The 14,593-nt window shown below is 40.0% G+C and overlaps 1 protein-coding gene across 18 annotated transcripts in view; it reads right to left on the reverse strand.

Annotated features, from left to right (window-relative positions):
• hts (adducin 1-like protein hts) overlaps positions 1-14,593 on the reverse strand; it is a 33,412-nt gene that overhangs the window by 4,892 nt on the left and 13,927 nt on the right. For 12 of the 18 annotated variants that reach the window (XM_089260679.1, XM_089260681.1, XM_089260680.1 and 9 more), the window contains 9 exons: positions 11,721-11,850; positions 11,172-11,655; positions 10,397-11,105; positions 10,208-10,331; positions 8,916-9,026; positions 8,562-8,856; positions 8,162-8,260; positions 8,028-8,099; positions 109-5,403 (listed from right to left, as the gene is read on the reverse strand). In XM_089260679.1, coding sequence (XP_089116805.1) covers positions 359-5,403; positions 8,028-8,099; positions 8,162-8,260; positions 8,562-8,856; positions 8,916-9,026; positions 10,208-10,331; positions 10,397-11,105; positions 11,172-11,655; positions 11,721-11,816 — 7,035 coding nt within the window. In that variant the 5' untranslated portion in view covers positions 11,817-11,850 and the 3' untranslated portion in view covers positions 109-358. Of the gene's footprint in view, positions 1-108; positions 5,404-5,991; positions 6,061-6,855; positions 7,579-8,027; positions 8,100-8,161; positions 8,261-8,561; positions 8,857-8,915; positions 9,027-10,207; positions 10,332-10,396; positions 11,106-11,171; positions 11,656-11,720; positions 11,851-14,593 lie in introns of those variants that run through there. The other 6 variants (XM_089260692.1, XM_089260691.1, XM_089260688.1 and 3 more) reach the window with 3 other exon arrangements.

The following is a 14,593-nucleotide window of genomic DNA, read 5'->3' on the forward strand; positions in this document are numbered from 1 at the left end:
AGCAGCAGTCGCACTAGTGTTAACCTTAACAGTAATTAATATTTAATTTCCATTGCCAATTTGTAAACTATTTACTTAACTAAAATAAATATTTAAACAAATTCAACCAACTCAAAAGGAAATATTTATTGTTCTTCATAAAAAATAAATCCATTCACCATACAATCCACTAGTAGTTAGTATATAAGTATAAAATATGATACAAGCTCATGCCAAGTTACATTATAAAAATTAAGAAAATAGTTAAAGATTCTGTAAAAATTGAGCTGAAAAAAGTTCAAAATGTCTGTTGACTTGGCACGTAATACAGCTAGTATAGATATCATCCATTCAATGGGATTGATAGTTTTTTTTTTGTTTATTCATTTTCTGGAGGCTTTTTTTCGTCTTTGGGTTCGTTTTTGTTTTCGTCTTTCTGTTCGTTTTTGTTTTCTTCTTTTGGTTCGTTTTCGCTGTCGTCTTTTGACTCATTTTCGGGGTTGTCTTCGCAAATGGGAATATTATCAGCGAGTTGTTGATCTTGTTCTTGGGCCGTTGCTTGGTTCATTTCATTCTGTGATACTTCTAGAGTTTGTGCTGGAGGTGCATTTTCATTAGCTTCAGTTCCTTCACTCATTCTCATCAAATATATTATGAAGGGACCAACGTCAGGAATAAGATGAGCTGGAAATTCGATTTCCGGTTGACCTTGCAAAGGTGAGTTCGGGTTGTATCCATGCAACATTTGTGTATCAAGGTCCAAGTCCATTCGGACGAATTCATTTAAATCGTCTGGTATGGCGCTTATCAGGTCAAACGAATTGGGATCTAACGCATTCACGCTCAAATTCGTATTCACAATCACATTCGAATTGTTATTCTCCTCATTATTCATGTTCATATACCCATTCCCAATCTCATACTCATCCTCATCTTCAGCCTCAGTTTCATTATTCATGTTCATATACCCATTCCCAATCTCATACTCATCCTCATCTTCAGCCTCAGTCTCAGCCTCAGCCTCAGCCTCAGCCTCACCATTATCATCCACATCCTCTTCGTCAGAAAATAAATGTGGACTTTCGCCACCCGGATAGTCATTTTCCTCCTCCACCTCCTCCTCAACAAATTCATCGTTATTGAACTGAAATAGGTCATCCACCTCAAATAAATCCCATCCGTGATCATTGTTCGTGGCATCGCCTGGTTTGCAGTGTTTTCTTTTATTACTCTCACAACGCGGAGCTTGGATGTCGTCGAAAGCGTCGTCTGCCTTTACTTGTAGAGTTCCATCTTTAAGCGTACATTTAGTGCTGAGAACAACCATTTCATTCCCCTCATCCTTTTGGGTTTCAGCAGCTTTCTCTGTTGCTTTCAAAGCACCACTTGCAGTGCGTTTCATATTTCTGACAGCGGCCCTTGTTGAAGTACTTGGCTTGTTATCGTTATCCTCCTCAACTTTTTCTTCCTTTTCCAATGGTAATTCATAATAATTTTGCAGCAAACTCTCATTAATTGAAGACTTTTCATCAGAACTGTCGACTTCATCATTGATGGAGGAGATTACTATTGTTTCTTGAGTGCTAATATTAAAGTTACCACGATTTGAGATTAGTGAAAAGCCTGATTGAATATATGTTAAAGTATTTCCATAATGACTATCAATTTGAGACATGTCTGGTTCGTTATCTGATTGATTACTCAGTCCGTGCGATAGAAGTGCTCGCAATACCTCATCAGTTGAAGACTGCAATGTAGCACTTTCCACATTGTCAAATTCCTTGATTCCTTGCGATATTAGTTGGTTAAATATCTCATCAGTTACAAAGTTTAAAATCTCCTCTTCAATGTTATTGTTTGATTGGCGTTGATTCTCAGAGTTCTCTGAAACGTTTCCTCCGAATTGATTCTCATGTACAGACATAGCCGACGACTCTTTAATTTCGATGGCTGATTCTATTTGACTCTGAGCTCTGAGCTCATCAGCTAAAGATTTTAGGATTGTATCGCCAAAATCGATAAAGTCATCCAAACAGCTATCTGAATCCTTGGGGAGATCACTTTCCTTGCCATCTGCAGTTTGATTCTCCTGGAACTCTTCAATATTCGAATTCTGTGTACGTTCTGTGTCTTCATTCTCATTGGCTGCCGACACTATGTTTTCAGTTCCAAGTTCAATTCCGTTCGACATTTCCGATAGTCCATTCGTATTGTCGGTATTCACTTCATATGTTGCCTCAGTCATTTCGCTAGCTTCTGCTTGCGATTCTTCCTGCGTATCATTAGATGAGACTACCGATGTCCGATTTCCATTGTCATGCATACACTGCTCCATTTCCTGCTCTTGATTCTCGTTCTCCAACATCTCTAGAATCATGTCCACAACTGTATTATCATCGGCACTGTAATACATGGAGCTGCCAGTTGCATTGCCTTTATTCTCTGGTGAGGCAATAGCTTCGTTGTTGTTGTCTATCGGATTTGGAGGCGCTGCACTCTGCTGATCCTCCGACACATAATCCACCTCAAATGTGGTGCTGGATATGTTCTGAGCCAAGCTGTCGTCACATTCAAACGACTCTGTGCAAAACGTTGTGCTGGAAATTGTTTTATGCAAATTACTATTCAATGTGGTTGTCTGATTTTCAATGGGCTTAGCGCGTTTGCTCTGGAGCGAGGTTATTACTGGATGACGCACAGCATTCGGGCTAAGGTAACGGCGCTTTTGGCCGGCGGTGCTACGCGGAGACGTGGGCAGCGACACCCACAGACGCGAGCTGCTACCACGTTTCTCAGCCTCAAAGGTGCAGACAGTCGATAGATCGCTACTCTTCACCTGAAAACTCTTCAGTCTGGAACCCATTGGGGCTTTTGATTTGGCGAAGCCACGCGGCTTACTGGCATTGCGTATATTCTCTTGTACAAAGTTGCGCCTCTTGCGAGGACTGCTACGACAGGACGTCGACGACGATGACTCACTGCTGTCCTGGCGCCTGTCCCAAGAACGGGACAGACGTGGCGTCGTACCAGGAATCACACGAGCATGCGCCGATGAGCTGGCTGGAGCGCTAATATCATGCTTGGAAAATGTGGACGGACGCGGTTCGCTGGTGAACTGGAAGAGATGGCGAGTTGGTGTTGTTGCCTGGGGTGGACTCTGGTAGATGTGCGTGCATGTATCAAAAGATTCCTCTGTTCCAGAGACCATGAGCTGTAGTTTACAGGGTGTTAGCTTGTTGCGAATGCTCTCATCGATTCTGCCGAATATGGACTCCCTTTCCTTAAGATTGTCCGCCTCGATGCTGTCGAGTATATCACGCTCCAATGGCGAAAACACATCACTCGAAGATTTTCGTTCTGGTGTGGCAAGCACATCGGAGCTTGCTGTTGGCTCTACCGAAGATGATATCTCAGCTGTACTGGCGCTTTCCACAGTATCATTTTCATTCTCATCAACGTCCTTTTCATCGCTAATGTGATCTTTTTCTTTAGCCTGCAATTCATTGACGAGGGGCACAGGTGTTACGGGCTTCTCAATATCACGCTTCTCCTCCTGATCAATATCCCCGTGAGATTCATCGCCAACTTCTTCCGATTCGTCATCCGTGCTCAAGTTCTGCGACTCACAGCGTTGAGGTTCTGAAACTGATGCAGCATCATCGGCATTGGGAATATTCTCCAAGCTGATAGCACGGAATAGAGAACCACTTCCTAGAGATTCATCCGAAAGAGGCTCTTCAGCGATAGTCACTTCTCGCAGCTTCTTAGTGGTGGCAACCAGTTTCTCAAGATTTTGCCCAGCCACACATAGACTTTGCTCGAATTCTTCCAATATTTTCGGTATTTCAGCAACAGCTTGTTGGCGCGGGTCATCAGTGACGGATGGTATATCCTGAGGGTTGCTAGATAATGGCTCCTCATAATGGGCCTCGCCCGTTGCCTCAGTTTGGTAATCTGTGAGAGGTTCATTCACTGCTCCTGCGCCATTATTCGAATTGCCTTCTTCATCATACGATTCCTGCTGCTTTAGCCAACCATAAGCTCGCAAAGTCTTATCTTCCTGTGCATCCAGCGACATGGTCAATGTATGCTCTAGAGTCTCTGGAGTTTCCTGCTCCATTTCTTGCTTCGCACCAAAGTACTGGACATGATCCTGCCACAACTCGTGGAACTCCAATTTGCGACGCTGACGATCATCGCGCGACATCAGCTGACGTTCAGCCTGTTGCTGCTGCTCGGGAGTATTGGCAAATTGTTGAGTTATCTCGAGTGTAATGCGACGCTCGGTTAACGGTTGCTGCTCGTTCACATCGTCTGCGGCTTGCTCCTGCCAGTTGCCAAAGTTCCAGACTTCGGTAAGATCAGTCCTAGTCTTATCATTGGTATCGATATCCTTTTTCTTGTCTGAATGAAGTGGAGGCGCACTAGATGCGCTGGCAGCAGGACTTGTGGGCGTTGTTATATCGCTGTTGATAGTTTGAAGCCCCGGCACATAGTTCACATTAGTCGATTCCTCCGAGAAGTTGAGGTTCTCCAGTTGCTTGAGAAATTGGCTGTTCAATAGAATGGAGCTCGTTTGAGTGCTGACATGACAGGGCAATCTAGCCATTGGCTGTCGTATATACCGCTGATCCTCGTATTCTTCCTCGTCGTCCATTTCGGTTAGCGTGGTCAGTTGGCGTGGTGAGGCCGGAAAGCTGCCCGGATAACTGAGCCCATCATCCGGCTCCTCGCCGCTGCTGCTGGCAGCACTGCGACGCTGCAGTCCCGGCTTGAGGCGCAGCAACTTCTCGAAACAGAAGTGGCACAACTGCTCGTACCGGGGCGTGGCAAAGATCTCCTCATAGCTAATCACACGCTGTATTGGTCGATAGCGAATCCAATCGGCTCTAGCCGGCAGATGTTTGTGCTCGGTGCGCGGTGCCTGACGGGGCGAATTGAATCCAAAATGGGATAAAGTGCGATATGGAGGCGGTATACCATTGGCCAGCTGCAACGGACGACGTGGAGTAGGCGATGATTCGTTAGTGGTGGCTGTACTGGAAGTGGGACTGGAGCGATTGTTACGATAGTAGCCCACATTCTGTAAGTGATCCGAGTGCAAAGCGTGCAAGAGCACGGAACAAATTTGGGGCTGACAACAACGACCCAAAGACGTAGCCCCATAGACATATGAATAAAGATCTCCCTGCTGCAACATGGCAATTGGTGCTGCTTGAGAGTCTGGGCTTGGTGCTAAGTCAACATCATTTTGGTCCTGAATAGGACAAGGATTAGTAAAAGCTGAAAGCAAATCACGACGACATTTGGTAGCATTCTGAATATGATTCTCCTTGTCCAACTCATCATTGACTATGTCATCATTGTTCTTGTTGTTCCCCTGGACATCGACAGTATCAGTAACAGTTTCTTGATCTTGCAAATCTTGTAATCATGAAAAAGTCAAAATTGGTGCATCAGTATGTTTTGCATAACTCAGCCAATGACTAGGTTGCAAGACTTACTCAATTATGCGCACCTCAAGCCTAAGGCCAGCAGCTCGAGGCTGCGGCTCTTACGACTTGCAACTCGCTGATAATACCTATATATATATATGATTATATACATAATAACACATTATAGACTATCCCTAGTTCTAAGAAATAGGTGTGAACCCTAAAACCAAATGGGTATGCTATATGTACATATATTGTATCAAATATATGACTTTTGATATCTATATGGATTATAAATGGAGGTTATTTTGATATTGTGGACGAGCATAAGAAGTCCAAGTCTACAGTCTAGGTTAGGTGGGTGCATATTTATATTAAATAAGTGTTTCGGGGCTAGTTATTAACATCAATAACAATGGAATGGGATTAATCATTAGATCATTAGAGAATATGTACAAATGCTGTCCAAGAACTTGAGTACAATTGAGTACAATAGATATATGTATATATTTTGGGGTTAGGGCATATATACGTTGGATCTCAGGAACTGAGATAATGTATACAACTTGTTCGTTACCTCGGCCAGTTGGTGGCTTGCGATTTGTTGCTGTATGGGAGCGTTCGCCGTTTATAAAACTAAGTGTTGCTAAAATAGTATTCAGAATTAAACGTAAAGTCAAACATAATTCAGAGCATCAAAATAAGCCTTAAAAAAATTCATTGCATTAAGTGATAGATCAAAAGACATAACTTAGAGAATAGATGTAAATATATTGTGAGTTGTGTATTAAAATAATCACTACTAATCATGCACTGTTCTGTGGGTGTGTGTATGTGTGTGTGTGGAATTGTAGCATAAGCTTTAACATTTAAGCAATCGATAGAAATAGCAAGAAATAAATAACAGCTGCAGTTCTTCTAAAGAAAAATAAATGAAAATGTGCAAAAAATTTCTAGAGTTGTGAAATCTAGCTTAAAAAGATCAGCCGTTCATTATTTAGGCGTTAAAAATATCGTTAATTTTAGATGTTTATATCGATAGTCGGAATCTTTCACAACTGATTCATAGCAAATGAGTAAAGAATACGATCAGTAAATCATTTCAGTGTAATCGAACTACATCTGAACGATAATTTTCGTGAGCCGGCTCAACAAATAAATAACAGTAATAAATAATTAACAAGCTGTATGTTTACTGCGCTCTGCTTATGTTCAAAAATAATGGCCAATGTTGAAGCTGAAAGGCGAAATGTTAATTAACAGAGCATATGTGCATGAACAACATATTAGTTTTATGAATTGCCATGAGATTATGCATAAACAAATTTAGTTCACTGCTCTATAAACTATGCACAGGTATTGTTATTAATTATATATTTCGTGTATCATTTTTTTTTACTACACACTAAATCTTTTTTTTTTTTAAGGGGGCTGCACTCACCTCTAACATTAAATGTAAGTTACTAAACTTTTGGTTTAATTGTCAGTGTGTGTGTGTAGAGAGAGAGATTTAGAAAGCGCAGCAGCAGCAAAGTACACACACACACATACAGATGTACATTGTATTGATAGTAGAAAATGTAGTAGTAGTAGTAGTAGTATTTGTATTTAGTTGAGCTTCGCTGTTGTATTTTTATTTTTTCTTGATTTTTTAATTTATTTTGTGTTATTTTTTTTTTTTCAACCCTAAACCATTTCTACAAATTTTTTAGCTACTTAAAAAAATTTTTAGCTGCCAATTTGCGCTTGTGTTTAGCTAAGAGTTTATCGAAAAAATATAATAGATCAAAAAGTAAGTTAACAATTTTGAATTACAATTTGCCAAATTTTTTGTTGAGAAAATAAAACAATCAAAGAAATTAATCAACGAAATCATTTACTAAATACAAAATAAAACTGCAGCTGTATAGAAATGTTATCACGGGAAGTAGAATTTAACTAGTAATAGTTTTTTGTTGTTATTTTAGTTTGGCAAAAATCAAAATCAAATTCACTTTATGCACGTCGTACAACAGGTGAGTCCTTTAAATAACAGACAGAATAACAAACAGTGTGGCGGCAAATAGACAGGGTTGGTAATTTAACAGAATGTTGTATAACAGAAGAATCGTTTACAGAAAGGAAGTCGAAACTGTATCAAGTGCTACGAGTACTTTTTTGTTAACTTTTTAATTATTAAAAATATGTTATGAAGTTGTCGTAATTGGTTTTTTGTTTGTGTGTGTGTATTGAAGTTTTCGTAGTAGAGGCAACAAAAATAAATAAAAGGAAAATAGCATATAAGTAAAATTAAAGGTTAGAATAAAATACATAAGATTAAGTCTAATTAAATATTGTTAAAATTAATATGAATATACTACTATACTTATATATATAATAATAAACAAAATCAAAAGTAAATTTAAAAATGTTCAAAATAACATAATACAAAATGCATTAACAAAAATAAATAATATAAAACGAACCAATTTCAATTTCACAAATCTGAGGAATCAGTTTTGGAAAGGACACAACTGGTTTAAATGTATGGTTGGGTGTGTTTATGATAATTCAATTATATGAACGTAAACATAAAACAGTAGGAAACAATTCGGATTATAGATCTGGACTTACCATCACTTAGCACAACCTCAGCCTGGCTGGGAATGGGCGCCTGCTGTGTTTGAATCTGTATGACTTGGTGCTCTAAAAATAAATGATAATAAGTAAAATAAACTTTGGCTATTATTGAAATTTCTCTTGCTTACCCGTTTCTGGTTCGCTCTGTGCGTGTTTTGCATGTGCGTGTGCACCCGCTGCTTGCATCGAGTTGAGTGCCTCTGATTCCGAAAAGTCTGTATCAGTGTCTGCAAATTATAAAATAAATAAATATTTCATTAATATTATTTCTGTAGGTAATGTTAAGTTCTTGCTGCCTGCTGCTATAATGTAGCCTGGCACTGTTAAGCTAACAGATTTATAAAACAGCATACAGCGCACTGTTAAATGACTGCATACCCTGTTAAGTTAACAGAGCAGTTTGCATGAGCAAGTGTAATTCTGTTAAATTAACAGGCCACTTTGGAGTAACATGTGCATGTAGGCACTGTTAAATTAACAGCAAGTTCTGCTCTATAAATCTCTCACTCTCTCTCTCTTCATACTTACATTCCCCATGAATGCTCTTCTTTTTGCGTTCAACGGTGCGTTTGTATTCGTTGAGCTCATCGTCTGTTACATTATCGAAGGGGTTCTTGGCATAGGGCGCCTTATAGACTGTCGCATTATGTTGGAATCCTCGCTGTATGATGCCCTTGGAGGCGGCACCCATCAGTACAACATGATCACCAGTTTGCGAGACGGTTGCATCTTTGATGCGATTCGCCTCATCCCAGGTAACGCCCTCCAATATGTGCGACTGTGGGCCGGCAGAAATTTTGTCTGCGCGTCGATTGTCCTTAATCTGTTTTCAATTAAATTATATAGTAATGTATTAAATATGAAATTATTGCAATTACTGACTTGCTGTTGCACTCGCTTGAACTCCTTGGTTGTTGTTCCGGCTGGCACAAATTGCAATGGATCCTCGATGCGCACCGGCGTCGAGTGGGTGGGCGAACCTTCGGCTACCCACTATTATTTCAAGGGAGGGGGTTTTCGGTTTTTGTTTATTTTTTATAGGGGGGTCATTCAACGGAGTTAAGCAATTGAAAAAGAAAGAGAAAGAAATTTGTTTTAGAATTAAATTTCACTTTTTTTAAATAGAAAATTTTTTTAAGTTTGCTATTAAATATAGAAGTTAATAGTTCACATATTTCATATATATAATTATTTAATTTACAATACAATATGATATATGCCCCATCATAGATAATTGCACTCAAATGCAAGCAAATTGGTTAAACAGAGTTGAAACTCGTTTTGGAAATGCAAATTATAAATATTTAAATAAATGAAATACAAATACAAGCATAAATGATTTTGTGCCTTAAGAAATGTAAGTAAATTAAAAGAGGACAGTTGACAAATTAAAATTTCGAAAACATGCAAAGAAAAATATATATTCATGTTAACATAAACAAAACATAATGATTGAAAATGAGAGAAAATCATAAAACATGCAGAATCTGATGAATATTAGGAATAATTATTTGAATTTAGCGTTGCTTAAAAATTTACATATATATTAGTTAGCATTTAATTGTTGTTAACAAATGTCTTTCTCTTTCTTTGCATTATTTTCTTTTCTTTTTTCGTTTGTAATATAAGGCAAATCATAATAATTGGAATGTCCCTAAAGAGGCACAAAATCATCTATGCGATTTAGTTTTGTATTTCATATATTTATTTGATTAATGCACAATTACAATTTATAAAGCATTTCATATTAATATTGGTTTGATTTTTGTTTTTGCTGCATTTGGGTTACTAAATATCTATGCATCATAATTTGTTATCAATTTAAATAAACTTTGTCAATTTGTATCTCTTTCTGCTTATGAGCTACATATATATTTAGATAGACATAATTATGCGTGAATATTAATAAAAGCAAGTAGAAAAGTGGGAGTATAGAGAGGCTATAAATATTTTCTATGGATGGTTGGTTGTTTGGAATGTTCTTTTGTGTAGTTTTTCATTTTGGGATTATTTCATTAAAAATTTCCCTAGTTGTATTAGTTGTATTTGTGTGTTGCTAAAAAATTAGTTTATGAACTTTTTTTCAACTAATTTCCCTCGATTTCCTTGAGGTTAGAAACTTTTTGTGTTTGTTGTTGTGTCGTTTGCATATCTTCAAATGTTATGATCTCTACCTTTGTGATTTTCTTGGGATCTGGAGTGCCAGTCTCGAGTACCTCGACCTTCTGGTAAACGTTGGGCGAATTCAGCCAGCGGCTACGGTCGCCGCCCTTGCGCAGATCTCCCTTCTTCCAGATACTGTGTAAAATAAGGAGACATTTTAGGACATTTACCTTTAATTAAGTTAGCAAGTTTTTTCATACCCCTGTCGGAAGAGCTCCTCCTCCTCCAGCAGGTAGCCCAATGAAGACACAGCTGGTGGCAGTTCAACGTCGTTCTTCGGCTTTGGCGGATCTGATTTGATCAGTGGATGACGGTAGATATAGCCAGTGCGAAAACCAGCATTGTCCAGCATGCGCATAAGTGCTTCAAACTCGGCGCCACCCACACGCCACTTGGGTGGGCTGCCAATCTTGGGCGCGGCAGCCTCCTCTTTGCCGGCACCGGCAGCACCGTCCTCTTCAGTTGTGATGGCAGCAAATTTCTTCTCCAAGTCCTCTGGTGGACGGCGTGACTGATCATAGATCAACTTGCGCGATTCCTCAGGTATTAGCACAAGGTTGTCCAGGCCAGCCGGAAGCAGCTTTAGCTGCGTCTCGCACGCCTGCACAATGTGACAGGCGGCAAAGAAAGCCTCCTCAATGGTCTCGCCACAGCAGAGGGCGCCATGGTTGGTCAACAGCATGACCTTGGAGTTGGGCCCCAGACTGCGCACCAGGCGATCGCGCTCCTCCGCGTCAAGCAGACCGGTGTAGGCGTGTGTGCTAATCTCGCCCAACACGCAGGCATCCTTGGTGAGGGGCAACAGGCCCGTCTTTAGCGAAGAGATTGCCACAACGGGACTGCAGCCAATATAGATGGCGCAACGGATATCTGGACGCGCTGCATGCACCACCGAATGCAAGACAAAGTCTGTAATACAATCCACGTTTAGTTCAAATTCAATTGATCATCCTAACATTTCGTATTTTCACTTACGGCTCTTGTTCACGCCAAAATTGGTTGTGCCCTGCTCGACGATTTGGCCCTGCATATCGACTTTGTTGAGGGCCGAGGCAGTTATCTCATTGTACAACAGGCCATAGGGATTGACCAGGAAGTACTCCTGATCGACCTTTAGGCGTGCCGTAATCTGTGCACCCAGACCCTGGGTCCAGCCGTACAGATCCAGCAGCCGGAATGTGGCAGCTAGTTTGCATCTGAGTATCTTCTCACCCTTGGCATATCCCATCGACTCCACGCCACGTATATCATTGATGGGCACCATGCAGCTGCCGCTCTTGAAAACGTTGCTCACACGATTCACTGGCACTCCCACAATATCCGACAACTGCTGCAATATGCCACTGGCGCCGGCGCTGCCCTCACGTGCCGAGTCGACAATGCGTTCCAGTTCCTCGCGAAACAGTTTGGAGCCCATGATGGCCTCTACGCGTTTGCGTCGCTCCATCTCCCGCATGTCCTACAAATAGGAGAAATTGAATATTACATATATTATTTCATTTTTCTATTTGTACAATTAATTACCTGTTCAATATCCGCGGGACGCGCTTTACTGTTCTCGTCATCCTCGCCCGCGGTTGGATCTATGCCATTCTGTGGCGGTTGCTCAACCTCAGTCATGTTTCAGTTAATTTATTTAAATTTAGTTCAAATGCTAAAAACAAAAACACAAAAAATACACAACTTATTATTTTATATACTTAAGGTAATACAAATTAGTTTTTATATATCTCTAAATATTTTGCTTTCGACAGGCTCAGCTGAAAATTTTCAACTGACCTTAAAAAGTGCAGGCCGAAACTTTTGGTTTCCGCTATGAACAAAATAGGGTGGCAAAAGAGAGACACCGACAATGCGAGAGAAAGAGAGAGAGCGTGAAAGAGAGAGTGTAGCCAAGTAGCACTTGTGTCGTCGCCTGCATAAAACTGCAAGGCGAGGCGCAAATGAACCACCCAACAGCGTTTATTAAACCACCAAAAGCGCGACAGAGACAGTTTGATAGAGAGCGGAAGAGAGAAGAGAGTGAACGCGCGTTGACAGAGCAACTGAGCATTTTGTATGTATGTGTGTGTGTGCTCGTATGGATTTACACATGTCTGCGTGCAGTGCGAATGGCAAATGTATAAAAGCACTTGAACTAAAGTTCCGAGAGCGGCCGGCTAGCCTTTCCTTTCCTTTCCATTTCGCTTTCGCTTTTTTGGTATTTTTATATATATATAGAAATATACTGTTTATTTTACAACCCCAACAAAATTCTAATTTGGGATAAAAATAAATTTCGTTTGCTTGACAGTTGCTGAGGCAAAATTATTGGGAAAATATGTGTTGAGTTCTTTTTTATACATTATTATTATTTTCTTTTGGGGTGTGGATCCATCCAGCGCAGCAGAGCGAGCCGCTGCCACTGCTCTGCTGCTGTCATTGCCCACGAGAGTGTGAAAATAAACGTGCGGCAACAGAAATGGAAAAAACAAAACTATTTTAAGATCATTTGCTTTTATTTTGATATGTATAGATATGTAGATGTATGTGTATATATGCATGTATTTGGTTTTAACGAATTTAAATTGATGCCTTTAAAACAGAATGAAGAAAGTGGCAGCAAAATACAAACACGTACGCACGCACAGGCAAACTCACACAAACAACAGCTACAACAACAACTTCGACGACGCTGCGCATCTCAAGCGTAAAGAGCAGCGCGTTAGCGACGAACGGAGTGCAGCGACATTGCCGCCGCCGCCGCAGCAGCAGCGCAGCGCCACTTAAAACAAATAAACAACTAGAGACAGAAAGAGAAAGAAGGAAAAATAAATGCGTTGCTCGTTTAATTTTAGGCGTGGTGGTTGCTTCATAAGAAATTAACCTTCAATTTGGATTTAGTTGTCAAATTTAGATTTTTTTCGAATTATTTGGAATTATTAATATATTATTTTCTCTGAATTTATTTATTTTTTGTATTAGGTTAATTTGGTTTGTAGTTTTCTTTTTATATTTATTTTTATAAATTTTTTTCACATATAATAGTTAATATTTTTGTTAATATAGTTTTATGTTTATTTATATATCATTTTAGTAATATATATGTATGTATGTACATGTATGTTTGCATAAATCAAAGTCTGTCTACACCTCTGCTACACAGCCATGGCACATAAACAATGCCAATAGAAATGTCAACGACACACATATTGCCCAGATTACCAACACAAATGCAAATGCTTGCCCATATTACCGATTGCCAATACGCTTTGCGCCTTCCTATATTACCGATTACCAACACTAATGCAAGTGCAAATGCATACACATTAAGCTATAGGCGCAGCCTTGCCATATCAATTGAAAGCGCATTTTCTACTTGGCTTACGCCAATTTAAAGAAATGCACACGACAAGTGGCAGCGCCTTTGCTCACCCCCTTCTTTTTTTTTCACTCAATGCTGTTCTACAGTGCATAAAAGAAAGTATGCAACTCAAACGGTGCCGCGGCTGCTTTGTACTTGGCTTATTGTATTGTCATTATTATGGAAATGCGCAAAATAAACCTTTGCTCATTGTTGTTATTATTATTGGCTTGACAATTGCACATCGCGTATGTCAATGTGCATATTTAAAGTGGCATTTTATATACATACAAACATATGCATAAGTATGTTGTATGTGTATTGTACGTATATGTATGTATTCATTCTTTTTCGCTGTCCATGCTAATTATGACGTGTGTCTGTGCTGCTTTTGGCTGACTGAACGTGTGCCACACCATTTGAGTCACAGCCTTAAAAATGGGGAGAAGGTGGAAGAGCAACTGCGAGCGTTGCCAGGTAATTGAACTTTTATTCCAGTCTGTGTATGTGTGTGTGGGCGCAAATCAAAGAGCATATAGTTTGGAAATAAACGTTTTTCAAGTGCCCAGCTTTAAGTGGGCAGTAAGCAATAAAACTTAACGAGTCATCCCGCTATAGCGTAGGAGTTTGCGAGCATCCACAACGGAATATCGCCCTACAATACAACTGTGTGTGGGTGTGTAAGTTCAGGGTGCGTAGGTGTGTTGTCTGCTTGATTAAGGCGAGAATCTGCACACACACACACACAAAGATGGGCACCTAATGCATTCTATCGTCAAAATAAGTTAAACTGCAACGATTAAAAACAAGCCTCTGTTTTCGGTAACACAGGTTGACTTTTATGGCTAAATAGCACCAGGCCGTCAACAAAAATACGGTAAAATCTATTATTTACACACAGCTCTGGCAGTTTATTGACCTTTCGACAATGCCAATGCGAACGCGAGCCGCTGCATTGCTTCTCTCTACTCTAATCGGATTTCTATGCGCTTGCACGAGTCACGATACACAAATCTAATTAACTTATCATGTGATGCGACGACAAAGTGATGTA

Source organism: Drosophila navojoa, chromosome 5, assembly GCF_054131105.1.
Source record: "Drosophila navojoa isolate 15081-1374.11 chromosome 5, UAZ_NAV_1.0, whole genome shotgun sequence".
Taxonomy (NCBI): domain Eukaryota; kingdom Metazoa; phylum Arthropoda; class Insecta; order Diptera; family Drosophilidae; genus Drosophila; species Drosophila navojoa.